Source organism: Mus musculus, chromosome 17 (assembly GCF_000001635.26).
Source record: "Mus musculus strain C57BL/6J chromosome 17, GRCm38.p6 C57BL/6J".
Lineage (NCBI taxonomy): Eukaryota > Metazoa > Chordata > Mammalia > Rodentia > Muridae > Mus > Mus musculus.
In genome coordinates this window covers 31,494,322-31,520,114 of record NC_000083.6, presented here as the reverse complement: position 1 = coordinate 31,520,114, position 25,793 = coordinate 31,494,322, and the positions used below count along the sequence as shown (strand labels likewise).

Sequence of the window (25,793 nt, the reverse complement as noted above, 5' to 3'; positions counted from 1 at the left end):
ACACCATGGTGGACCCAAGCGTTTGCGCGCGCATTCTGGGAGGGCTCCTTAAGGCCACGCCCCTAACTGAGTCCACCAATTCCGGGTTCGGGAAAGCGTGGGGTCCTCCCCTGGGTAGATCCCGCTGAAAGTCCCGCCCCTCCGATTTGGGCCTGCCCACCTTGCCCTGATCTCGCCCTTAACTCTGGTCTGTAACCTACCAAAATTGCACAGCTAGAATCATGTCCTTTGCGTTTCTGGTTCGACTTGAGAGACTTCTGTGTTTGGTGAGATCTTTGTGAGTTTGTTGTTTCTTGGAGATACAACTCGGTGGTAGTGCGCTTGCCCAGTAGGGGCGTGGTCTTGAACAAACAAACCAGAAGCTGGGCATGGAGGTGCCCACCTACCATACCAGCAGTAGGGCTAGTTCAAAGACAGCCTGCTCTTTTACAGAGTAACTGTAAAGATTGTTTGTAATCAATAGATAAACTTGGGGCTAGAGAGATGGCTCAGCGATTAAGAGCACTGACAGCTCTTCCAGAGGTCATGAGCTCAAATCCCAGCAACCACATAGTGGCTCATAACCCTCTATAGTGAGATCTGATGCCCTCTTCTGGTGTCTGAAAATAGCTACAGTATACTTATATATAACAATTAAGTGTGGGGGGGGGGGAGGAGAAAGAAAAGTACCTGTCATTTGTCCCTATTATACACACACACACACACACACACACACACACACATATATATATATATACTCACACACATGCACACCCAACTTCACCAGTTGAGGACCAAGCCTTTAACACACAAAGCTTTTTGGAGAACCATATCTAAGGCACAGCTGTGTTACAGTATGTGTTATTGGAATTCCTCTTCCCACTGATTGATTGGTGGCCCCTCGCACACGTTTGCCCAGTGCACAGTAAGTATTTCACATAGATGGTTATGTCTATACCTCCAATTTTCCACCAAGGAAAATTCAATGTCAGTGAAAGGATTCAGAACAATGAAATGAATTACTGAGAAGAAAAAAAAATATTAGAGCTGTTAATGCTGTGTCCAGGCTGTCAGGGGGACAATGGCATGACGGGAGCTCCAAGGAGTGTTCAGGCTCCAGAGACAGAGTGCATTGCAGGCCTCTGAAGACTGGAGACAGCCCATGTGAGAGCATCTTCTAGATCTGAGAATGGGAAAGGTTTCTGTGACATGAGATTGCTACGGACACTGTGGGCTGAGAAGAAGCTCGATCTACCACACAAATAATTGTCCTTCTTCACCTACTCTTGTCTCCAGGGGACACTTGCATGCTTTAGAGGTGAGTAAATAATACTGAGGGGAACGGGTACCACCTGTCCTTTGTGGGACTGGAGTTGGAGCTGTAAAACCATAGGACTCAAAACCTCCACTTCTCACAGCCGACCAGTTTAGACGCTGGAGGAACTGGGAGATGCAAGAACAAATGCAAGGGAAAGACTACTCAGTGGGAGAGCTGTATGCATTTGCCCTCCGAGGGCTCATGAGCTGGAAGTTCTTGGTCTCCAGGGTGATGGTGAAGGACTAGAAGCAATAAGAGGTGGGGCTGTGGGAAGTAATCCATTATTATGGGTGTAGTAAGAGGTGGAGCCCATGGAAAGTAATTCCTCACTATGGGTACAGCTCTTGGAAGGGACTAATATAGCTACTATGGGAACCTGGTAATTCTCATAAGAAGTGTGTGATGTTTTGAGGGTGATTGCCTTGGTTGATTTGGAGGGTTTTGTTTTGTTTTGTTTTGTTTTGTTTTTAAGACAAAGTCTCCCTATGTAGCCTAGGCTGTCCTTGAACTTACTCTCCTTAGGAATCTGTCTTTCCCTCCTTCCTCTTTTGTTTCTTTGTTTCTTTTCTTTTAAAGATGTATTTATTTTATGTATGTGAGTACACTGTCCCTGTCTTCAGAAGAGAACATCAGATCCCGTTACAGATGGTTGTGAGCCACCATGTGGTTGCTGGGAATTGAACTCAGGACCTCTGGAAGAGCAGATGGTGCTCTTTACCTCTAAGCCATCTCAGCCATCTCTCCAGTCTTCTCTTCTCTTCTCTTCTCTTCTCTTCTCTTCTCTTCTCTTCTCTTCTCTTCTCTTCTCTTCTCTTCTTTCTTCTTTCTCTTCTCTTCTCTTCTCTTCTCTTCTCTTCTCTCTCTCTCTCTCCCTCTCTCTCTCTCTCTTTCAAGACAGGGTTTCTCTGTGTAGCCCTGGCTGTCCTGGAATTCTCTGTAGACCAACCATGGCCTCAAACTCAACAGAGATCCAAACGCCTCTGCCTCTCTGTGCTGGGAACAAAGATGTGCACAACCACCACTCAACCCATTATTTTCCTTACGTGCTGCTCAACCACAGCTATGTTGTTATAGCCTCAGCAAATGGACCAATACACACAGAGTGTGACCCCAAGCCAGGCTGATAGAGGAGGGGTTCTGTAGGTGGGGGGGGGTACCAAGGGGAGGAAGAGATAGAGTGTGGAGGGGACATGATTGCAATGTGGTTGTTTCCGTTGAGTTGGGCATGGCCAGTGCTACTTGGAATCAGAGCAGATGTAAGTTCCCACAGAAGGTCCTCACAAGATTTGAACCGTTAGCATTTCCTCCTAGAGGGAACATGAGGCTCTCGAGGCCTTCCTCAAGATTATATAAGAAGTAAGCAATTTATTAGGGGTGGAAGTCCTGAGTCTGGCAGCTCTTTGTGAATCCTCCATGGTGGGATGGGAATCCTTGGTGGTATGGCTGCCTTGGCGCAGAGGGCTTCCCACTATCTGCCTCCAAGTCAGTCTTGCTCCTGTAAACAGCCAAAAATAAATTCATTGGTTCCCCAAACAAAACTTGGATGTGTGAAGGAGAATTCCATTGGAAGATGCTATTGCTGTGTAGGCAGAAGCTGACTGATGGTTCAACTGCAGTGGTGTGAGGAGGTGGGAATGTTGCCACTCCAGAGCCTGATTACAGTTTAACTGGAGCTAGCTTTAGTTCCCTAAATAGCCTTATACCACTCTGTGTGGGACCTAACATACTGACAAATTGATAAAAACCTTGGAATGTATTAGCTTAACCAGACCTCCTTTTCCCCCAATCAAAGCGTTAAGAGTTGTCAGACAGTGGGGCAGTGGTGGTGCATGCCTTTAGTCCCAACATTTGGGAGGCAGAGGCAGGTGAATTTCTAAGTTCAAGGCCAGCCTGGGCTACAGAGTGAGTTCCAGGACAGCCAGAGCTACACAGAAAAACCCTATCTTGAAAGACCAAACCAAACCAAACCAAACCAAACCAAACCAAAAAGCGATAGCACTAGACAGCATCTCAGACCTACAGTTGAGATTTCTCCTCAGCACAATACTGTAACTGCCATTTAATATTTCCACCAGTGTGTTTAAGAGGTGCCTTGGACCCTGGGTTGTGAGTCCTCTTTGTTCTGTGACTATTAAAACTTCATGGAACCTCTTCCACGTTGGAACACGAAACCTGTGCTCTTAGGATATGGCCGTGCAGAATAAACTATCTCTTATTTCCTTTGAGGTGGAAGTTGTAGTTGTTTGTTTAGGTTTTTTTCAAGATAGGGTCTCTCTGTGTAGTGCTGGCTGTCCTGGAATTTGCTCTGTACATCAGGCTAGCCTCGAACTCACAGACATCCATCCACCTGCCTCTACCTCCTGAGTTTTGGGAGTAGAGGTGTACAACTGCCTGACTTATTTTTAAGGCAGTCTCACCATGCAACTCTGACTGTCCTTTGAACTCACAGAGATCTGCCTGCCTCTGCCCTTTGTGCTAAGATTGAATGTGTGTGCCACCACACCCGTTTATGATTTAGTTAGTTTTATTTTCTGTGTATGGGTGTGTTGCCCAAATGTCTGACTGCACACCATGTGTACGCAGTACCTGCCAAGCTCAAAAGAGGGTGACAGATCTCCTGGAACTGGAGTCTTAGACAGTTGTGAGCTGCCATCTGGATCCTGGGAATTGTCCCCTGATTTCTCTGAAAGAGCCGCTAATGCTCTTAACCCCTGGGCTATCTTTCTAGCCTTCAAGACTGAATTTTTTTTTAAAAAAAGATTTATTTATTTATTTATTTTATTATACCTAGGTACACTGTGAGCCACTCTTCAGGCACCTTTTCTTCTCTTTCCGGCCCCACTCACTCAGGCCCCACTTGCTCTGGCTCAAAGATTTATTTATTTAAGTATACTGTAGCTGTTTTCAGACACCCCAGAAGAGGCCATCAGATCTCATTACTGATGGTTGTGAGCCACCATGTGGTTGCTGGGATTTGAACTCAGGATTTTTGAAAGAGCAATCAGTGCTCTTAACCACTGAGCCATCTCTCTGCAAGACTGAATTTTAATGTGCATTTTAGTAGAGACATTGAAACAGAGCACACCGCCGGGCGGTGGTGGTGCACGCCTTTAATCCCAGCACTTAGGAGGCAGACTCAGGTGGATTTCTGGTTTGAGGCCAGCCTGGTCTACAGAGTGAGTTCCAGGACAGCCAGGGCTCTATAGAGAAACCCTGTCTTGGGGAAAGAAAAAAAAAAGACAAAACAAAAAACAAAACAGAGCACACCATGATAGAAATGCTGAAGAGATTCACCACAGCAGGAAGCTACCATCTCCTTTGTGGTGGAGGCTCCATGGTACCATAGAGACAGTGTGGGAAACAGGGACCACCATGGGCTTGGCCACAGCGCAGGAGCTGTTGGGGAGAACACATTGTCAGGGGATTCTACTCTCTGTCTGGGCATTCTGGCTAAACCCAGGTGGCACACAGCTGACCTGAAGCCCCAGGAGCAGCCTGCAGCGGCCCCTCCCTCTACAAGGGCTGATGGCTACATGCTAGGGATAGCTGGCAGCATCTGCTACCAAGTCCCATGAGGCAATGAGAAATAAGATGAGAATTCATGATAGAATTTGCAAGAAGTGCTGGGTGCAAGAGCAATTTACAAAAAACAGAAACTGTATCTCTATAGATGGCAGGCACAATTACAAAACATAATTTTAAAAGATCTCATGATATTAGCAAAACCCCATATATTGTAGTAAGTATATATTTAAATAGGTTGTTTTAAAGAATAATGTAAGATAACACAGAGCTAAGGGTAAAGCTATTAGAGGTAGGGCCAAGGTGGCTTTCTGCACAGTGTAAACATGCTAATTTTATTCAAAACAGTCTAATAAATTCAATTATTTCCTAATCAGTATCCCAGCAGAGGCCCGGGGGAATTGGACAATTGAATTGTAACAATTATGTAAAACTGGGGGAAAGGAACCTGAGTTAGTGGTGAGGGAGGAGGGAGAGAGGAGGGGTAGGAGGAAAAAGAGAGAAAGGGGGTGGGGACACAGGCAAAGTGTCAATTCTAAAACTGAACCTAATGCCAGAGGGATTACTTTGGAGGGCTTTGTCTCAGGAGTTTGATGATTTGGCAGCAGCACATACAGGATCCAGGGAGGAAGCCACAGCTACAAGGACTCTTAGTGTTATGGTTTAGGATTGGCTTGTTTGTTTTTTTCTTCAGAGATAAGGTTTTTCAGACAAGAAGCAATGGCTGTCCTGGAACTGAGATCTGCCTGCCTCTTCCTCCAGATGCTGGGATTAAAGGTGTGTGTCACCACAGCCGGGCTTGTTTTTATATATTTTAAAAATTTGTTTATTTTTATTTTTTAAATTGTGTGTGTGTGTGTGTGTGTGTGTGTGTGTGTGTGAATTTGTGCATGTGAATTCATGGTCATGGAGGCCAGAAGAGGGCATCAGATGCTCCGTAAGAGGAATTAGAGGAATCTGGGAAACTGTGAGCTTCCTGATGTGGGTTCAGGCGTTCTGGAAGAGCAGCACACACTCTGGACTGCTGAGCCATCTCTCTGGAGCCTTTCTCTCTTTCTTTCTTCTTCTTTCTTCTCTTCCTCCTCTTCTTCCTTCTTCTTTCTTCCTTCTTCCTCCCTCCCTCCTCTTCCTCTTCCTCCTCCTTTCTTCTTGAGACAGGGTCTCACTATGTAGCCTTGATTAGCCTGGAATTTGATATGTAAACCAGGCTGGCCTTAAACTTGGAGCCACCCAGCCTTGCTCTTTTATTTTTAATATTTTTTATTGAGAATGCCACACATACATATTTATTTTTGATAAAGTTCACCCTTCATTACTTCCCTGTCCTTGCCACCACTACTCCTTCCCGATGGTGCACTTATGTATGTGCACGTTTATGTATGCGTGTGTGTGTGTGTGTGTGTGTGTGTGTAACTCACTGAATCCATTTAGGGCTGCCAGCATATGCAAGATCATGGGTCACGTGGCTTCTCAGAAGTTGTATCCTTGAAGAAAGCTGACTTTCCCTCTCCCAGGAGCTATCAGCTGCCAGGGACTTCTCAGTTATATTTAAATGAGAGCCCATCTTTTATTTTATTTTATTTTTTGTGGGGAGGGGGTAGTTAAAGCACCACCAACTGATGCAAGGCAAACCGGGGTAGTTGTGGGTAGTTTAACACGAAGAAAGGCTTCTGGGTTCTGGATTTCCTAAGGACAGGAAGTAAGGGGTGAAAATCCATTCAAAGGGCGCATTCTTCAAAGTAATCTAGAGGGTTCTGGAAAAGGAGAGGCACCTAAGAGGGCAGATCTCAGGCCCAGTTAAGGTGTAACCTGCTTATGAGTACTAAGAAGTCTGCCCAGTGGGCTTCAGCCGTGTGACAGCCTGATGCCATCATCACATTAGCGTTTGTCTCGCGTGAGCTATTGCATACCTGGGCATGGGCCTGCCTGTCCTCAGTGTCAGCACTGTATAAGAGGGCATGGTGACAGAGGAGCTCAGTGGTGCCTTAGTATTAGGTTATTGCTTTATAGTCCTGCGAAGGGGTTCCATTTCTCATTGCTATGGCGTTGGATAAGCTCAAGACCTGACTTCTCTGATACGATTTTGTTTCACCCATGATTTAACTTAATTGCATCTGTAGGTGGTGATTTCATTTGCACGAGAGATTTTTTTTACTGTTTGTTTGTTTGTTTATAGACAGGGTTTCTTTGTCTAGCCCTGGCTATCCTGGAACTTGTTAGACCAGGCTGGCCACAAACTCAAGAGATCTGCCTGCTTCTGCCTCCCAAGTGCTGGGATTAAAGACGAGTGCTACCACCTCCCAGCTTGTACAAGTAAAATGAAGAGTCGTTCTGACTCAGTTTCAGGTAAAAATGGAGCCAATTGCTGCTTTATAAGTTAGACTCACTCAGAGAACTGCACAACCTTAAGATAGCAGTTGTACACAGCATAGTAAGTGTGACTTTGAAACAGGACACTGATCAGATCAAAGAGTTTACTTTCACTAGGGTGTGTTGGGTGGGTGGGGCAAATAAACCATCTTTTTAGGAGCTGCCTTGGAGGTTCACATCCAACCTATAAGAGACCACAATATTCTGGACGTCGTGAGTCACTGGGATGGATGGAACGAGTCTTTTGGTGATCTGGGCAGGCACACCGTTAGACTCGTTTGACAGCTGGGGGTCCAAGAGGTGTTTGTCTTAAATGAGCACATTTCCAGTGACTCGTACGCATTCATGGCTACATATTGGGCCTGGCCATCCAATTCTGATGCCACACAGCAGTTTTTTGTTGTTATTTTTTTTAAACCGGCACACAATGAGTACCAGACCCCGTCCAAGAGAAGCCACCTAACCTGACAGGCAGAAAAGTCAATCACCAAAGGCAGGTGGAGGGATCTACAGCATCAGCACCTCCGGGCACCGAAATCAAATGAGACTACGCCCTGCGCGCATGCTCCTGGACGGCACGCCGTTCGCGCGGCGCCGAGTGACATCACTGACAAGCGCCAACAGGAAGGGCGCAGCGCGTCGCACGTGTCCGGAGGCGGCGGGCGGGCCCATGGCGAGCTCTGCGGGGCTGGCACTGTGCGCCCAGACGCTGGTGGTGCGAGGAGGCAGCCGGTTCCTAGCCTTCTCCACTACGGGCAGGTAAGAGGCCCGGGCTGAGGGCAGCGGGGCCGGCGCGGCAGTGTTCTGTGTCCTCCCGGATTCCCTGTCCTCGGCGCCTCTTCACCACGGCGCAACGCCCCGTAACCTGCCCGGCGGGTCCCGGGCGCTCTCTCTGTTCAGAGTAGGGGTACTTCCGGACTCTGAGGCGCCTGCGCTGCGCTGGGAGGGCTAAGTCACGTGGGTGTCGCATTGCCCAGGCTTCTAGGGGGTCCTGGTGTTCAATTTTGGCCCGCTTGGCACCTCCCTGATGAGGGTCATATATTAGGGAACCCTAAAGGTTTTCTCACTGAGCACAAAACATGCTCTATCTTTGGTCTGCGTCTTGCAACCGGGCTCTAGTTGCTCTTAAGGGATTTTGGGTTCTTAACCCGACTCCTCCCAAAGGCAGGACGCACGCAGAACCTGAAGTGAGCATCTCCCTAAAGACCCTTCACACGACATAAAGTTTTGCTTTATGTTATTTCTGTCTTTATGTATACGTTGTGCTCGGTCAAAGGATTCTTTGAGCAAGTAGTTGATTACCACGAGCCTAGAGGATCAGTGGCAGTCCGTATCGGCTTCTTTTTTTCCCCTTCCCGTTTAGTTTTGGTACATGTGAAGATTAGGAACGTTCCTCAATTTGTGCCTTTTGGGGAATGCCATTGGCCAACAAAGTTTCAGACTTGGAAAATGACTCTTCTTTCTGCAGTTGAGTGTTTAACTGGAGAAGTCTTTGGTGCCTGCCACTTTATAGGTTGTCAGGGTACAGGGTCAGAGCAAAAGAAGGGAGCTTAAGTTCTGATTTGGAAAGTGTTTGATTCCCACATGAGTAAGAGCCTGGAGCTCACGGGGGCAGGTGAGACTTGTTTCTGAATTCTGTAAAGACAGCCTCAGCAGTTATAAATTTGGGAGGAAAGCCGAGTTGAAAAATAATACCAGAGGGCTTGAAGAACTGGCTGTTCTTCCAGAGGTCCCGAGTTCAATTCCCAGCAGCTACATGGCGATTTATAACCATGGATAATGAGATCTGGTGCCCTCTTCTGGTATGCAAGCATACATGCAGGCAGAACACACACACGCACATGCACACATATATAATAAATTAATTAAAAAATCAGAACTGGTGGGGTAATGGGGGATGGAGGTGGAGGTGGTAGGGGCAGCGGTACTGGACACCTTTGATCCTGGCACTCAGGCAGAGGCAGGTGGATATCCAAGTTCAAGGCTAGTCTGGTCTACAGAGCAAGTTCCAGGACAGCCTGTGCTATACAGAGAAACTACCACCATAACAAAAAAAAAACAGTATCAGAATATAATTTCCTTAGAATCAACAGGTTGGCGGCTGGAAGAATACTATATTGATTAAGAGTACCATGGCACACTGATTGATGTATACTACTAGGAGGTTAAGCAATGGCAGTTCTTGGCTCTTCTCTGTCATGGCTAAGACCCATAATGTAATGACGATGGAATGTTTTTGTTCCAAGAGAAAGATGTTCACTCCTGTCTCTTCCCTTTAGTGATGATGACTGTGTCTTCACATACGACTGCAGTACTGCAGAGAAGAAGGCCACGCCAGAAGATAAAGGGTGAGATGGCAGGGAAGCACTTGTGGTTTGAGCAGTGAGCCCGGGGAATAGCACACTCGCTGAAGTTCTAGGTCTGGTTACCTAGCTGTGAGGCTAGGCTTGGTTCCATTTCAGAGAGGAACATGGAAGGAACTTTAAATGGAGGCATTCAGAATATGTAGGACCTTCTCAAATACTTTTAGATTTTTTTTGTCTTGTTTTAATTTTAATTTCTTTAGTATTCATTTTTGTTGCTGGCCCTTTAAAGTAACAGTGACCATTTCAAATGAAGTGTATTGAGGGCAGGTGTGGGGAATTAACTAATTGAAAGGTACAGAGCAGCCTGTGACTGTTTTGTGTGGTGGCTTGGTCTTGGGACTCCGTTTGTTACTAATTTTATCGGTCCCTGCCTCTAGCCTTGGGTTAGTCCATGTCTGTGAGGGCTAGACCATGTGATGTCTGCGAGTCCTTCCAGCCTCTGCTGGATGTTAGCCTGTTGAGTTAGGTTTCATGCTTGGGAAATTAGAGCTGTTCTCTGAACATCCCTGGGTCCCCTGAGTCTGCCATCACACTCTGGCTGCATGAACTGACTGACCAACATCTTCCACTTCACCTGTGTTAGGATGGACAAGCCCGGCAACTCAGGCGAGGCCTAATTGTTTCCTTTTCTCTCCCTGCCCTTTCAGGGAGGACGGACAGCCCGCAGACACAGGGAGTGACTCGATTCTGGCGTCCACCTTCTCCAAGTCTGGCCGCTATTTTGCTTTAACAGATGACAGTAAGCGTCTGATTCTTTTCCGTACAAAACCATGGCAATGTCTGAGTGTCAGGTATGAAATGCTAACATTGAGTCATTAAGATGTCCTTGTACTTGCATGTCAGTAGCCATAGTGACAGTAACCGTTGTAATAAGCAGCTAACATGAAGTATCAGCTACGTGTGAGACTGACTGAAAACTAACAGCATGTGGGGGTGGGGGTGGGGGGTGGCATGGGCCCGTTCTCGCACCCGTTGGGTGGTGTGAGGGTTAAGCAGCCAGTTTTGGGCTGTTTAGCTAGGACAGCCTGTGCAGAGGCTGCAGTGCCAGCACTCAGTGACACTGTGCCACTGTGCCTTCCTGTTTTCCACGGGGCTGCAGCCTCATGCCCAGCAGGAGTGGGACTGTTAGTTAGCTCATGCTCCAAGTGTCATGTCCAAGACTGGGTAAGTGGAAGTGGGTGTTGTACGTGTGTAAGCTAGGTGATGAGGTTCATCCTTGTGTGTCTGAGGAGAAGATAAAGGACAGGCTAGGTGTTGCGTAACAGCAACTGGGCAGGAGCACAGCTGGCTATTCTGGTCCTCTCCTCCAGGAGTTCCATAAGCATTCTGCATCACTTATACAGTTTCTGAAGGCAATGTGCATGGAGGGAGATGGGCCCATGGTTACGGGGGAGGAAAATGTAGGTGGTGATGATGGTAAGGAGTAGGAGTCTGTGTCTCTGCCTTTTCTCGGTGCCGTCCTGTCCCTGTGAATGGAGGTGCGTTCACCTGTGGTGCTTAGTGCTGGGCAGATTACCAACAACCTAATACAGATGCTCTGGGTCTCCTGAATCTCTTTATTCTGTGGCACACTGAGCAGAGTCAGCCAGGGCCTCACTTACCCCTGTCCCCACCCCTACTGCTGATTTAACTGAGCTTGAGTTTATTCATCAGTTTTTCTGTTGCCCTTTCAAAATCCCTGACAGAAGCAACTCAAGGGAAGGAGGGTTTATTCTGGCTGGTCGCTCAGAGGATGTGCTTTTGGGGCAGGCATGGTCAGGATGCGTCAATTGGGAAGGAAAGGTGTGGTGGGCAGAGCTTACAGTGCTGATGGATCATCTGCAGGTCTGTTAGGGTCAGAAAGCAGGGCTGGACAGGGTCTACCAGCTAGGCCTTCTCTCTCTCTCTCTCTCTCTCTCTCTCTCTCTTTTTTTTTTTTTTTATTTTTGAGACAGGGTTTCTCTGTGTAGCCCTGGCCGTCCTGGAACTCACTCTGTAGACCAGGCTGGCCTTGAACTCAGAAATCCACCTGCCTCTGCCTCCCAAGTGCTGGGATTAAAGGCGTGCGCCACCAAGCTCGTCTAGGTTAGATCTCTTAAAGGTCCTGTAGCCTTCAGAACCACACCATTGCTGTGCATGAAGTGTTCAAGGACATAAGCCTGTGGGACATTACATACTCATCCAGTCAGGGTAGCCGTGGGCGTGACATTTGAACTACTGATGTTCAGGAACGTCAGCTGAGCTTTTTGGGTTTTTATAGTTCATCCTATTTTCTAAGAGATGAGTTTAAAAAACACTCTGGCTACTCGGTGGTGTCCTCAAGAGCACATATATCCATCTGCCCTCTGTCAGCCAGCTTAGAGAAAGGCCCGAACCATTGCCTGTCAGTGTGTATATTTTTGCGTCTTAGATGGTATTAAATGTGTACTGTTTAGAAACAGCACAGTAAGTTAACATAAGAACACGGATGCACCAGGCTTCCTCAGGCCCTCCCACAGACAGACAATTCACCAGCAAGACATCGTTGGCTTTATTTTTTGCATTTACTTATTTTTTGTGCACTGGTGTGTGTGTGTGTACACACATGTACCTACATATATATACCTATATGTGTGCTTGGGTTACTTCTCCTTCTGCCATTCGAGTCCCAGGGATAAAACTTGGGTCCTCTGGCTTGGCAGCAAGCTTTGTCCTGGAACACACTTAAGGCTGGACATAGGAGGTATGCATCTGTCATCACAGCACTCCAGCAAAGGTGGAGCTAGAGACAAGAGAACTCTGTAAGCTGCAGACAAGCTAACCTTGTGTATGCAGAGGCAAAGAATGGGAGATGCTGTTCAAACAAAATGAAAGCACGAATACTGCCTGAGAAGTTCCTCTGTCCTTCACGCATGTGCTGTAGCACGCACATGCATGTATCCATGCAAGGGAACCCACACATATGCACAGAAGGTTTTGAAGAGAATGTGATGGGGATCCTTCTAGGTTAAAGACTGACTGCAGAAGTAGGCACGAGAATCACCTGGTCACCATGACAGCACAGGCTCTAATGTGCCAGTCTGGAATGGGGTGGATGATCTGTGAGTTGTTAGTCAGGTGCTGGGGACACAGCCTCGTGCTCAGAGCATGTTCCCTGCTCGTCTGCACCCTTAGCCCTCAGTATGTGGCTCACATAAGTTTACATGGTGGTTGTGCTGTGGGCTGCCCTTGGGTGTGAGCTCAGACAGTCCTCTGACCTGTTTTTAGATCATAGCCGGCCAGCAGCGCAGCTAGGGGTCTTGACAGCTAGGATGTAGGTGTGTGGGAGACTGGGATGTAGTTGCTGTTGCTTGGGAGGCAGCAGCAGCAGTGCAGGCTGCATGCAGGTGTGGAGAGGTTGCATCTTGGGTCTGCTGTGGCTGTAGAGTGCCACTGGGCAGGCCCATGATGTGCTTGTCTGTGTCTACTGTGTCTACACTGAGTATGTGCATGGGGCCTGGTGTTTGTGTCTACATGAGTACATGCACGGGGCCTGAAGAGGCCAAAAGAGGATGTTGGAACCCCTGTAGCTGGGGTTCAGTGCTTGTGACCTACCACTTGGGGCCTCTGCAGGAGCCGCAAGCTCTTTACAGCTGAGCCATTTCTCCAGCTCCTGCACAGGTTTCTAAGTGTGCTTTCTCATCTTGCATCGTTCTCAAATCTTCAGTCTCAACTGCCAGGGAGGCAGTGTGGCTTTCTGCACACTGGACAGTTGTTTGCATTTTGTGAACTTCATTTATATCTTTAGGGGTTTTTGGTTTTTTTGTTTTTGTTTTCAATAAGAGGAGTTTCAAAAGTAAGAGTTCTTTGGAAAAATAGAAATTGAGAAAACTCCTCCTTTGGCATTTTGGGTTCATGAAGTTAGTAGGGCAAGTACAGAAAGCCCTTCCCTCTGTCTGCTGGGAAATCTGACGGCAGGGCGAGTGTGGGGTGAGCGTGAGGAAGGGAAGAGAGCAGGCAGGTCTGATCCGGACAGATGGCAGCAGGCATGTGGAGTGGGGCTGCTCAGTCCCCTCATACCGGAGGCTGCTGTATTCTATCCTCTGGAGCCACTGTGCGTCCTGGGCACGGATCTCCTTGGACTCTGAACCTGCTCCCTTGGAGGGAGACCTTTACACCCCTGTCATGCAGCCTGGCTCCAGCAGTTGCATGCATTTGAGTTTGTCCTGCATAGCATTTGGGACCCCAGGCTGCTCTGGGCCTCCCTGGCTGAGGCCTGGGTGCTATCCAGCTGCTGTCTTCAGTCTCTCTCTACTTTCCTTCTTTCTGTTCTCTCTCCTCTCTTTCTCCCCTCTCTGCCTTCTTCCCCCCTCCCTCCCACCTTCCATCCTTTTCCCCCTTATCCCCCTCCCCTCTCTTCCCTTCCTTGTTTTTTCCAAACAGGGTTTCTCTGTAACCCTGACTGTCCTGGAACTCCCTCTGTAGATCAGGCTGGACCTCAGTAAGAGAGGGCCAGGTTTAAAGGCATGGGCCACCACACCTGGCTTCTCCCCTCAGTCTTACATGGGAGAATTGTGGGTAATAGTGTATCAGTTCAAAGTGGTAGGGCCATAGAGACTACCACTTGATGGGCCAGGAACCCCTTATTTGCCTTTTGGGCCAGAAACCAGGGTTGTCGGCTAAAGATGAAGGTTTCAAGGGACAGATGAAGCCTTTAGTTTTGGTGGGTGTGTTTATGAACAAGAATCCTGTGTGTGCAGTTGGACCATTCTAGAAAGTGTTCTACAGAAAGTAACAGCACACAGGAAGAGGCTGTTTGCTCTGCACCGGGTTGGCAGAGCTATGGACAGACAGCTGTGGCAGGTGTTTTGAGACCCTTGATGCCTGGCAGGACCTCTGTGGCTCAGAAGGCTGGCGTGGGGCAGCACCATACGTAAATGGGAGCTTCAGGGCTCAGCAGTGCAACATGTTGACAGAGACTACCCTTTTCTCCCTCCACTGGAGCCCACCAGAGGGGAGCCCACTGTTCTGTGGGGCTCTTGGCTGTAAACCCTGAGACCAGAAGATTAGGGATATGTCTAATACCTCCCGTCGCGTAGTATGGGGTTCAGAGGGGCACCTGCCTACCTCAGCTCCTGGAGTGACCTCCCTGCATGCTTCCCGTCTGATGGTCTGACTTGGGCTCTAGCCCCAGGATTTACCCACAGCGGATACCTTCCTGGAGCTGCCTCTATGGCTTAGTCTGAGAGGGTGGTGGGGTATCAGGATATTTCTGCCTGGAGCTGAGTAGCAGGGTATGGCATGGGAAGACTCAGACAGGAAGCAAGTTCTGGGGCAGGGGCAGTCCTCAGGTGTCACCGTTGGTGGTTTGTCTTGACCCCAGTTAGAGTTTGTGCTTGAGTTTGGCACAGTTGCTCATTGAACCCATTTACACAGGCGTGGTTGCTAGGCGGCTCAGGCCATTTGTTTTGGTTCATTGGCCCCAGCCAGAGCCCAATTGTGTTTCTCCTGTTCCCTCAGGAGCGCCTACTCTGCAGCTGCGTAGACAGACAGACAGACAGAGAGGAGAGTAGTGCTGCAGCCAGCTCCTTCCCTTTGCTTTCTGTCTCTTGTTGAACACTACCCTCAAGCGTCAAGTTCTGTCTCAGGCCTGCATAGAGCCAGCCCACTGCTGTGGGGCTGTGGGTCCTGTCCTGCACCAGCATCCGCTCCTCAGCAATCCCATGAGGACCCATGAAGTGCTGCCCAGCCCCACTGCCCTAAAGCTATGGCCCGTGCTGAGCTACAACGGAAAGGACAGGGTTTCTGTGGTGAGGGTGTGTGCACTGCAGAGCATGGTTAGAACGATGGATGCAGAGTTACCATGGGGCCTGGGCCAAGGAGTGTTGTGGATAGGTTATGACAGATTTAAGTGGTCTCCAACACTGTGCCTGTCTCTTGTCCTGGGGATTCTGGCTGACTCGCGGCTGCTCTGTTGCCTGTAGCTCTCATTGCTCTGGGTATAAAGTTACCGACAGCCACTGTAAGGGTATGCTAGCCTGGTAGTACCCGTGGCCGTCCTGAGTCTAGGCTCAGACCTAGCGGCAGAGTCACAGATGTGGTGGGGTGAGGTGTGGGTAGGGGTGGCGGTGGGTCGAGCCATGTGGTCCTGCCGGGTGGGGGGACTCCAGGGCGGGGGTCCAGAGAGCATATATGCTTGTAGCACAGCTAGCAATTGTCTACTTCAGATGAGCAGCTAAAGGTTCTGGGGTAGGGATGGGCGTTAATAGCAAATGCTCGTGACACAGGCCTGGAACTCTCATTCTTCCTTAGCCTCTGGGGTGCTGGGATTTCTGGTGTGTGCCCGCCTGTCTTTGTTTTTATGTTTTAGTTTTTTCAAGACAGAATTTCTCTGTAACCATTGCTGTCTTGAAACTCGGCTGCCCTAAACTCAGAGATCCACTGCCTCTGCTTTCCAAATGCTGGGATTAAAGGTGTGAGTCACCACACCCTGCTGTGTCTTTCACTCTTTTGAGGGAATTCTAAAAGTAGACTAGGTTGAAGGCACTGTCCTTTTTGGCTCATTGTGTTGCTTTATGTTTGAGGCACCACCATCTGCAGTCTAAGGGGCAGGTTCTGCTCCTAACTTGCAACAGGACAGGCCAGACCCCATCAGCTCTTCCTAATTCAGAACTGTTCAGTTAAAAACACACTGACTACCCAGACCTGTGGCGCATCTCAGCCTAGTGTCACCGTTGAGATGTGACCAGCCGAGCAAGGCCATGTAGGGGAGGCCTGCTTTACAGTCACCAGCGGTGAGGGCCAGGTGTGTGCTACCCCGTTGCACCAGGTGATGTTTGTCAAAGCATTGTGAGTGTAGCTCACAATTTTAAATTGGGACCATCTCTGGCTTTAGGGTCTGAGGAGGGCCTGCGCTGACTTGGGGCACGAGGCAGCTCAGCTCTCTGACTCTGCAGGATGGTGGTGCGGAGGTGCACCGCCCTGACCTTCACAGCCTCAGAGGACCGAGTCTTGGTGGCTGACAAGTCTGGAGACGTCTACTCCTTTTCGGTGCTGGAGCCAGATGGATGTGGCAGGCTGGAGCTTGGGCACCTCTCCATGCTGCTAGACGTGGTATGTGGGAACACACAGGCACCGCTGTCTGCTTCAGTCACGGCTGGAGAGGGGCAGTCTGTGGACAGGGCCAGGTGGGAGAATCATGGGGATCCCAGATTAGGAGCCTGGAGTGGCACTGACAGGCGGGAAACTCTCATTGTGCACCTCTGGACCACAGTCTGGGCAGTGCGGGGGAGTGGTGAGAGCTACTTGGCCTGTGGTCTCCTCTCTTTCCCCTCCTAAGGTTTAACTATGACCCAGGCCTCCTACCTATAGAACTGGGACAGCCTGAGGTGGGTGGCATCAAGGGCCGTGTGCAGTGCTCAGTATGACTCTGGCTGCTGCCGTACAATGTGGGGGATGGGAGCGGTGCAGCAGGTATGGGTGGGTGGCGTTGGAGCGGGTCTTAGTGTATAGCAGTATGGCTCTGGCCTTTATTTAAGCTGAGGGGAGGGAACTGGCTCTTCTGAGGACCCTCCCACAGTAGAGCAGCTCCTTCTGCACCCTGCCAGTTCCCATGGCTCTTCCAAGCTGCACTTCAGCTCCCTGAAAAGCCTTCAGGGTGGCCTGAGAAAATCCAAACATTCTGATGGTATTTGCAAGGCTGCCCAGTGAGCGGCTCTCTCTGTCCCCTGGTGATATAGGCTGTGAGTCCTGATGACCAGTTTGTGCTTACTGCAGACCGGGATGAGAAGATCCGGGTCAGCTGGGCTGCTGCCCCGCATAGCATCGAGTCTTTCTGCCTGGGACACACTGAGTAAGTGCAACCCTGTCCCCTGTCTAGACAGGGAAGTCTGGGTCTAATAGATAAGGGTGATTGGGGCACTGGTGTTGTTGGTAGACTGTAGGGACGCCATGCTAAGAGCTACTTGGAGACTCAGAAGGCCGTATCAGGCCCTTGGCTCCCACGGGTGTGAGAGCTGCAGAAATCCAGGGCTGTGGGCTGCGTGAAGCAGTTGCTTTGAGCTTAACCTCCTGGGCTAGTGCTCCTTAGCCCATTTCTCCAGTCTCTCATTGAGAACTGCGGGCTGGGCTCTGCTGAGCCTCAGTCTGGGGCATGCACTCCTGCCGCAGGACTCTGACCCCTTGCTAGTTTGTGGAACTGCTTTTACGTGGCAGCCCTTTCTCTGCTTGCTGCTGCCTACTTCCATGGGGACTTCACCCCTCTACCCTCCACAGGACCTGAGGACAGTGACTTGAGAGGAACAGTGCCTGTTAGTTAGCTTTTGGAATTTCTGCAGTGCCAGGGATGGAACCTCTCCTGTGGCCTTTTCTATGATGGTTCAGTGTAGTGCAGCTTGTGGAGACTGGTTCCCATTCTTAGCTGTGAGAACTTGCTGTGACTTGGGCCTATGGAATGCACACAGCTTATTCCTCTTGGAGGGCCTAAGAGGACAACTAGGTCCCCTAAGAGAAGGCAGCTGTTGGTCAAAGGCCAGCTGCGGACCAGGTCTGGGTCAGGTTGGTGACTTGGTATTGGGGTAATGGGGATGAAGGGAGCCATGTGAACCAACATGGTAGGAGCCCTGGGTCTTGTGAACAATAATTGAAGTCTGTTAAGAGCTGGGAGAAGGGGCTGAAGAGATGGCTCAGTGGTTAAGAGCACTGACCGCTTTTCCAGAGGTCCTGAGTTCAATTCCCAGCACCCACATGGTGGTTCATGAGCGTCTGTAATGGGGTCTGATACACTCTTTGGCTTGCAGGCATACATGCAGACAGGGCACTCATACATTAAAACAATATAACAGGAGCTGGGAGAAGGGCAGCATTGTTGCGTTGCCTGCACTGGAGGTCATGTTCCTGGCCAGGGGGATTGCAGGGCAGGTGTAGGGTTCCTGGAGAGCCAGCTTGCTCAGGCTCACATCTGGTGGCAGAGTGGCTGCTGCTGTCCTGTGTAGTTGGGAGCCACAGAGCTAGACTGGGCTTTGTGGGTGGCTTCACAGAGGCCTCTTGGGGTCTTCTCGGAGTGTTCAGTAGTATGGCTTTGACCTGCATGTAGGCATCTCAAATGGAGGCGGGTTTATGGGGCAGAGTGAGGTAGTGAGTGTCCCCATGCAGAGCTGCATGTGACAGACAATGCTCTGGCAGAACTGGGCCCTGCCCTCTTGGTCCATGTGTAATGTTGGAGACTCACACGTGCCAGCCGTGTTCTCAGCACCCCCTGGTATGGGTGGGGTCGGCAGTGGTTTCTCTTTCTGAGCAGGGTGAGAGGCTCCCTCCCGTGTTGGGTGACCTGGCTTTGCTCCCCACAGGTTTGTGAGCCGCATCCTTGTAGTGCCCAGTCATCCTGAACTGCTGCTTTCTTCCTCTGGGGTAAGTGGTGTGCCTGCTGCTGGGTGGCCACAGCAAAAGAAAGTATCCAGACTCTTGTCCCCAACTAGGATGCCAAGTCCACCAATCTCTGTTGGTTGTGGCCACTAGAGGGAGAGTCTTTCTTTGGGGCTGTGAATGTAGTTTATGTGCCCATGTGTGTTTGCCTGCCTGGTCCCAGCACAGCATGTGGTGTAAATGGACTTTCTCAGTAGGGGGGTCTGGTCATCTTGGTTCCTTTGCCTGCTGGGCCATGGTTTGGTGTCTTGACTCGCCTGTCATCAAGGAGGCTTTCCTAGGTACTCTGGCATAATTGGTTAGCTTTCAGTACTCTGCAGAGAGTTTTCTTCATAAGGGAGCCCTAGCTGTCAGAGGGACTCTGTCTGCACCCAGCCATGTTCAGCGTCCCGTTCCCCTCCCCTCCCCTCCCCTCCCCTCCCCTCCCCTCCTTTCTTGCTTCTGGGCAGGCCTCTTGAGCATACATGTAGCCCTTCTGTCTGTACAGGATGGCACCCTGAGACTCTGGGAGTACAGAAGCGGTAGGCAGCTGCAGTGCTGTGACCTGGCCGGCCTACAGGAGCCTGGAGAGCAGCCAGGCCACAAGGTACCTGAGTGTTTGCCATCCACCTCCTCTTGCTCTCATTATGGGGACGTCATCTTTTAGAAATGTTTCCTTGCTGTAAGCAAGTTTAGGGAATACACACAGGATTCCCAGTTCTGCGGCGCCTGATGAGAAACAATTCACATCACACTTTGTGTGTACACGGGCTGGCAGAACAGGAAGGCCTCCAGGAATACTTGAATATTAAACAATGATGGCAGACAGCCTCACTGTATTTTGTCAGTGCTGGGGGCACGTCAGCATTCTCTGTGCTCATGGAGTCCCCCTGGCACCTCCTGTATACCCATGATTCCTCAGGGTGTTCCCGGATTGCTCAGCTTAAAATTGGGTGGCATGGTGCCTGCCCTCCCTCAGGCCAGCCAATGAGAGGCACGTCCTTTTTTTCCTACACCTGATATTTGGGACTTCTAGAAGCTCCTGTGTGTATCACCTTTTACCCTGGGAAGCATGGACAGTTGTTGTGTCTTTAATCATAGCCCTTCTTCCCATGTGTTCTGCATGGCTTTGGAGGCATATCACAGGCCTGCAGGGACAGCCGGGGCCATGTGTGAGGACAGGGGCATTGGCTGCTCCCTTCCTGGTGATTCCAGATTGTTTCCGTGGACTCTTGCCCCGCGTTGGCATTATGTGGGACCCACGGTACCTGTGCCCTTAGGCTCCGCTGAGAAGGGTGCTTAGGTGCCTGGGAGCAGAGCCCGGCTAAGCAGCTGCTTTCCCTGCAGGGGTTGGCCGCGTCCAGGATTGCATTCTGGGGACAGGAGAGCTATGTGGTGCTTCTGTGTGAGTGGTAAGACGGCGAGTTGGCACCCATGGGGCAGATTGAGGGGCTGGGGATAATCGAGGGGTTCCTTCTGCTGCCCCTTCTCAGTGCCAGGGCAGGTTTCTGGTGATCTGCATTCTGTCCTATGAAGCTTGGGGTTGCTCTTTGCTCTCCTTAGACGTGAGAATATTACAGGTTTGGAGAGGAGAGAACCCAGCCTTCTGTCTACACCAGTGGTTCTCAGCCTTCCTAACACCGAGACCCTTTACTATAGTTCATGTTTAGTGATCCCAACCACAGTTAATTTTGTTGCTGCTTCATAACTGCAATTTTGCTACTGTTAGGAATTGTAATGTAAATATGTTTGCTAATGGTCTCAGGTGACCCCCATGAAAGGGTCATTTCATCCCTTCAGGGGTCGTGATCCACAGGGTTGAAAAATCCTGACATATACACTTGGAATGGAGTGGCCATTTCACTCTTCGTCCTGTATTAGTTCTTACTATAAAACAAGTTACTCCAGAACTTGGACCTTAAACATGTACCATCTCCCAGGGTCTGGGTGGCTCAGGGTCTGCAGGTAGTATAGGCAGGCCTAGGGCCAGGATGTCTTGTGGGCATGCTGCTGTGGTGATGACCAGTCTCTCTCTCTCTCCTGGAAAGCGTTCCCGTGGTCTTCGTCTTCCAGCTTGATGCCAGCAGACAGCAGCTGGTGTTCAGACAGCGGCTGACTTTCCCTCACCGAGTGTGGGATGTTGTGTTTGAGGAGGCCCGGGGGCTGTGGGTTCTACAGGACTGCCGTGATGCCCCCCTGGTGCTCTGGAGGCCTGTGGGTGGTGAGTGGCAGGTGAGAGCACCCAGCAGCTCCGTGGTCTGAGCCTGGTGTCTTGGTGGGGTGTGGCAGGGTGGGGCTGGGGTTTCCCCACAGCCTTGTTCACATCCATCTAGGTCCTAAGGCTATAGCCTGAGGCAGCTTGTCTGCCCTGGCTTGGGTCCCCATGCCTGTGTATAGGAGGTTCCCACACTGCGGAAGGCAGCACTAGGACTGACATGGGTGTACTCTTCCTGTGTGCAGGCCTGTGTCAGGGCCTTGCTGGATACTGATGTGCAGGGAGCACTGCGGGAAATCTCTGCCAATCCCATAAGGCTTTGGGCGAGGTAGGACAGCATTGGGAATTCTTGGCCAGCTTCGGCTGCCTGTGCCCAAGGCTGGCCCCGCCAGGCCTCTGCTTGCTCTCTCTGAGTCCCTGCTCACTTGTCACCTGCAGGCTGCTCCAGACGGTGCTGTGTCCCCGAGACTCTGCAGCCATCTCCGTGAGAGCTGGGCCATGCTGGAAGGTGAGAGCTCTGTGAACAGGGTCTGTAATGCAGACAAGGAGTGCTACTGCTGTGCAGTGAGGAGCGGTGAGCTGGCTGGTGTGGGGCTGAGGCAGTGACTCAGTTGCTGCTTGGGGTGGCCAGCGTTGTATTCACTGGCCAGAGGTTGCCCATCCAGGCAGGACCACCCAGACCCAGTCTCTATGAAACAAACTATTACTCAGAAAAGATGTTGCAAAGCCAATTCTTAGAAGTTAGGGTTCCTAGACTTTTGGGGGTGCTCCAGCTGTGGTCTAAATGCCCTCTGAAGCCTGCAGGCTCGCCCGCTCGCTCTAGCGGGGCGATTTCTCAGTTGAGATCTCCTCTTGGAGTATGACTAGCTTGTGCTGAGCTGAAATAAAAGTGGTAGGCGGGGCAGGTGGGGAAGGTGTGTCCTCCCTGGCTGCTCACCCTGGACCCCTGGCTGCAGAGCACGTCAAAGACAACCTCTACAGAATCTCTTACCACGTGGGATGAAGCTCAGGCTGTCAGGCTTGGCACAAGTGCCTTTCCCTCCTGAGCCATCCTGCTGGCCTCCCTCTTGCTGGACTTCCTCACGCTCTGCCTGGCCGGCTCTGGGTCCTTCTGGACCTTGCTCAGTTTGGTTCTGTTGATGGTTACCTGGTGCAGACTCAGGCCAAAGCCTGTCTTCATGTCTAAGATGCTCCACACACAGATGGAGCACCACACTAGCCTGTGCATCCTGAGCCTTGGCTGCTGGCGGTCAGGGAACCACACCCACCTAAGGGTAGGGTGACCTGAGGGTCCTCTCTAGCATGCAGCGCTGATTGTCCTTGGGATGTAGCTCACTAGGGTGAGACTGGCTGAGGGGCTGTGCCAGTAGCACCTGAGCTTAACACTCAAGGACATCTACTGCAGTGTGGCATGCTCTTACCCAGAGCCACAGCCTGCCAAGGCCTTGCTCTGGGTCTGGAGTCCTGGAGTGCCTGTGGCCTCTGTAGATGACCGCCTGCCATCCACTGGTGTTGACTGACTCTGGCTATCTCAGGTTCCCCTTGGGCAGGGTTCATTCCTGCGCAGGAGATGGTTGGAGGATTCAGGCCTCACTAATACGCTCCCTCAGTTCAGGACCTGCAGCTGGCTTTGTCAGTGAATGAATGAGAAAGTGCAGACAAGATGTCAGCCAATCCCTGGTCCCTACTTCCCACCTCTACCCCTTCCCTTCAGCATTCTGTTGGAACAAGTCCCCAGGTCCAGCCCAAGTGTGGATCTCAAGGGTTGGGTCACATAAGGTTTAGGGTCTTTGAGATATCAGGGAGGTAGAATTCCCAAGGCCAGCTGGACAGTGGTGGCGCACACCTTTAATCCCAGCGCTTGAGAGGCAGAGGCAGGCAGATTTCTGAGTTCGAGGACAGCCTGGTCTACAAAGTGAGTTCCAGGACAGCCAGGGCTACACAGAGAAACCCTGTCTCGAAAAAACAAAAAAAAACAAAAAAACAAAAAAATTCCCAAGGCCATCCAGTGAGAGGAGGTAGTGCTGGGCCATGTTCCAAGTCACTCACCTGGCATCTCTTCTTGTCCTTGTCATAGGTTCTGTTGGTACAGATGACAGCTTCCGCAGCCTGTACAAGGCCACCTTTGACAACATGACCTCTTACCTGAAGAAAAAGGAAGAGAGACTGCAGCAGCAGCTGAAGAAGAAGCGGCAAAGGAGCCCCTTCCCAGGGTCCCCGGAACAGACCAAAAAGGCGTGCCCGGGCCAGTCAGCCCTTAGTTGCTGACCTTGGACATGGCCACAGCTCTCATTCCTGAGGCCCTGTGGGCAGCTCTCTCCCTCCTCCTCCCTGGTTCATCCCTAGGGAGGGAGATCACGGCAGCTCAGTCCCTACCACTAGCTCAACAGTCCCTGATCTCCAGAGTCTGCCTTTGTCACTGAGAACAGGCTCCTGCCGGGTTGCAGGGAAGGCAGGTGGTGTTAGCTTAGCTAAGAGTCTAGAGCTGTGTGGAAGCACCTTCACATTGAAGGATACACTGGCCCACAGCACCACGCATGTCTGTCGGGGCCCACAGTGTCGTCCCTGGGGAGCTCTAGGGAGACCTGCAGGACAGGACCTGCCTTCACATCATTGCCGGGGGCTCTCCAGGTGGAGCTCTGTATGGCTCTGTAGCTGCTTGCTGTTTTGAGGCAGATTCAGTTGGTGCTGTTCGCACTCCTGGGCTGGGCTGAGCAGACTGAGCAAGCTTTGGGGCTCTGAGGGTGTGACCTTGCCAGGCCAGCCTTGTTTTACAGGGAATGATGGTGACCTCGTGGTTCTGTTGCTCTGAACTCTGCATACACTGCAGAACAGAAGGAAATGAACAGAAATCACAGCATCAATAAAGACAAACTTTGCATAGCTTTCTGGAATGTTCAGCAGCAGCCTCCATAGCTGATCTTAAGACATTCAATGTGTGTATGCTCTTCAAATGACATGGCTCTTGGTGGTTAGAGAGGGGTGTTGTCCAGCTCTGTCTATTCTCGTGCTATTTCCCAGACGAGCTGCAGCAGAGACCGTCTTGGGTTGGGGAGATGAGACCCGAGTTTAGGTACCACCCAAACATACAGAACAAAGGAAGGCCATAGCCTAGCATAACTGTAACCCTAATACTGGAGCTGCAGACTGAGGCAGCCTAGCCTAAACAGTGACATTTTGGGCTCTGTGAGATCCTGTCTCAAGATGAACAGTCGAGGAAGATGCCCAGTGTCATCGTCTGGCCTCCACACGCAGTAGAAATAGTCTTGTGGCCACAAGCAGCTATCAGTCGAATGGGTGGTGTTCACGGAGCAGGGTGCTCACCTCTGTCTAGGAGCTAATGTCACGTGTTCTGGATGCTGGGATGTGTGGTCGGTCCCTGGAGACATGGATGTGCCAACTGGGCTGTGGGCTGGGTCCTAACTAGTCGGAGATAAATGAGAGAAGTCTGAGGGCCCAGGAATACAGCTTTGCTGAGCCAGTGCTGCATTCGCTCAGTCCTCTGGTCATGCGTAGCCTGCGAGCCAGGTAGAGCCCATGCTTGCAAAGCACCAGTCCTCACAGGGCCGTCATGGCCGGATGGTCAGTGCAAGGAGCTGAGAGACTCGAGGGGTATCTGAAGTCCCTGGTGTCTGCCTTGTAGGCTCTGAGACAGCCACACAGACAGTGATGGGGAGTCCTTGTGTCAAAGGAGAGATGGTGGCCTTCATGGTGGGGTTATTCCTAAGGTCCTGGTGAGTCACAGAGCCAAACAGCATAGTGAGCAGCAGGCAGGCCCACCCCAACAATCCCAGTCCTGTCTCCACTTTTCTCAAGCCCCAGTGTTCATGATTGTCCTATGCCACAGTGACATCTGTGCATGTCCCAGGGTCCACTTACTTGTGTGAGTGTAGCCAGTGGAAGCACTAAGGGTGGGGTAGAGGAGGGTGTTGGGCCTCCATGTCCTACCATCTGGCTCTGGCTTTCCTGGCCCTGGGGCCTGCAGTGGCTCCTGGTCCCTTAGGCATAGCTTCGGAGCCTGTTAATTGGTCCCACTTTCAGGGGCCTTAATGCCTGTAGGTTGGGTACATAGCATTATGCTTACAGGACCCTGCTAGCTAGTAGGCTAGTCCACATGCCTACACTTCATGTGGTTCCAGAAATTTCTTCCATATTAGGGTGTGTGGAGTCCCATTTTTATTGGGACTACACTTTTATTTAAGGGGATTTGTGTCTTACCTGGTTTTAGGCCAGTCTGACCTGGGCAGTTCATGCTATGATTTCAGCTTGTGTCAGGATGCCTCCACCTCCAGCAGCAGCTCCCCACTTCCACTGGGATGCCCAGTTGCCAGGGTCGTTCCCAAAAGGCTGCCCACCAGTCTCTGATAAGACACCAAGGCAATTTATATGAGAGAGATTGACTGGCCTTGCAGTTCCAGAGGGTTGGGGGCCATGCTGGTGGAAGGGAGGCTGGAGCCCCAGTTGAGAGCTCCCATCTTCCACAAGCAGGAGGCAGGCCGGACACACTGGCAATGACACATCAACAAGGCCCTAAGTCCTAATCCTTCTAAACATCTCCAACACTGGGGACCGTTCCCATCCAGATCAGTGCACACAGCTCTCTCCTTTGTCAGTTTAGTTAGTTTGGCCCCTGTACTCCCCTAAACCCCCTGCCTCATTAAACTTGTATCTTCATTCCTCATTA

At 50.7% G+C, this 25,793-nt stretch overlaps 1 protein-coding gene across 12 annotated transcripts; it reads left to right on the top strand.

The window, feature by feature from the left end:
* Positions 1-129: 129 nt before the first annotated feature.
* Positions 130-25,793, top strand: Wdr4 (WD repeat domain 4). 12 transcript variants are annotated; one of them, XM_006524716.4, is made up of 13 exons: positions 130-266; positions 1,118-1,297; positions 7,628-7,948; positions 9,469-9,537; positions 10,203-10,346; positions 16,449-16,605; positions 17,232-17,344; positions 18,840-18,900; positions 19,403-19,501; positions 20,242-20,306; positions 20,943-21,126; positions 21,548-21,617; positions 23,187-25,793. In XM_006524716.4, the coding sequence occupies exons 3-13, from the start codon at positions 7,731-7,733 to the stop codon at positions 23,375-23,377; spliced, it is 1,371 nt and encodes a 456-aa protein (XP_006524779.1). In that variant the 5' UTR covers positions 130-266; positions 1,118-1,297; positions 7,628-7,730; the 3' UTR covers positions 23,378-25,793. The 12 variants fall into 12 exon arrangements, with proteins under 12 accessions (XP_006524779.1, XP_006524778.1, XP_006524783.1 ...); XM_006524715.4 differs by having other exon boundaries at positions 1,046-1,297; XM_006524720.4 differs by having other exon boundaries at positions 131-266; positions 1,276-1,297; positions 16,388-16,605.